Source organism: Seriola lalandi, unplaced genomic scaffold, assembly GCF_002814215.2.
Source record: "Seriola lalandi dorsalis isolate HSWRI2012SDOR001 ecotype SW California unplaced genomic scaffold, Sedor1 jcf7180001985414, whole genome shotgun sequence".
NCBI lineage: Eukaryota > Metazoa > Chordata > Actinopteri > Carangiformes > Carangidae > Seriola > Seriola lalandi.
This window is the reverse complement of record NW_019456080.1, coordinates 1-653: the sequence shown is the minus strand read 5'-3', so window position 1 is coordinate 653 and position 653 is coordinate 1. Positions and strand designations below refer to the sequence as shown.

Below are 653 nucleotides of genomic sequence, written 5' to 3'. Positions count from 1 at the left end.
TCAGAGGTTATGTACCATTCAGCGAACAGCTCGGGGCAGTTGAGGGTCTTGCTGACGATGCGTGCTCCCTGGGATGGGGGGTTGGACCAGGTCGTCCTGACGATCTTCTCCATCTGAGACAGGATGCGGGTCAGATTCTCGTTGTCCTGGGCAACCACCGTCAGATTCCCCACTCTCTCATCTGACAACAGCAGCAGAAAGAAGAGGAATTACACAACTGATGTGTATCTGTATGTACAGGGTAAAGGGTTAAACTTACTTCTGGCAAATACAATTTTGAGTTTACTAGACTTGGGGGGCACGATGCACACTAAACCAAGCAAGATTAAAGTATGTTTTCAAAATGGCACCTGTTCGTGCGTTATGTGTACTCACTGTACAGGCCGAAGTTTTTGGAGAAGGACTGAGCCACAAAGAGCTCAAAACCCTCGGAGATAAAGTACCGGATGGCCCACGCGTCTTTATCCAGGCTGCCGGAGGCGAAGCCCTGATAGGCCGAGTCAAAGAACACAAACAACTTCCTCCTCTGAAGAAGGAGAGAGAGAGAAATACAAAACATGGAGGGATTTACAAATGTGAAAAAGTAAGAATTACATTAATTAGATGTTGAAATAGTAATATCAGCTTAGTTTGCTCCAACACAAACATTATGT

At 45.9% G+C, this 653-nt stretch overlaps 1 protein-coding gene across 1 annotated transcript; it reads right to left on the bottom strand.

Annotated features, from left to right (window-relative positions):
* Positions 1 to 15: 15 nt before the first annotated feature.
* LOC111659849 (aspartate aminotransferase, cytoplasmic-like) lies at positions 16 to 526 on the bottom strand (the record flags this gene model as incomplete). Its single annotated transcript, XM_023412939.2, has 2 exons — positions 16 to 181; positions 376 to 526. Coding segments are annotated over 2 exons (317 nt in total), but the record flags the coding sequence as incomplete, so codon positions are not given.
* Between the last annotated feature and the right edge of the window lie 127 nt (positions 527 to 653).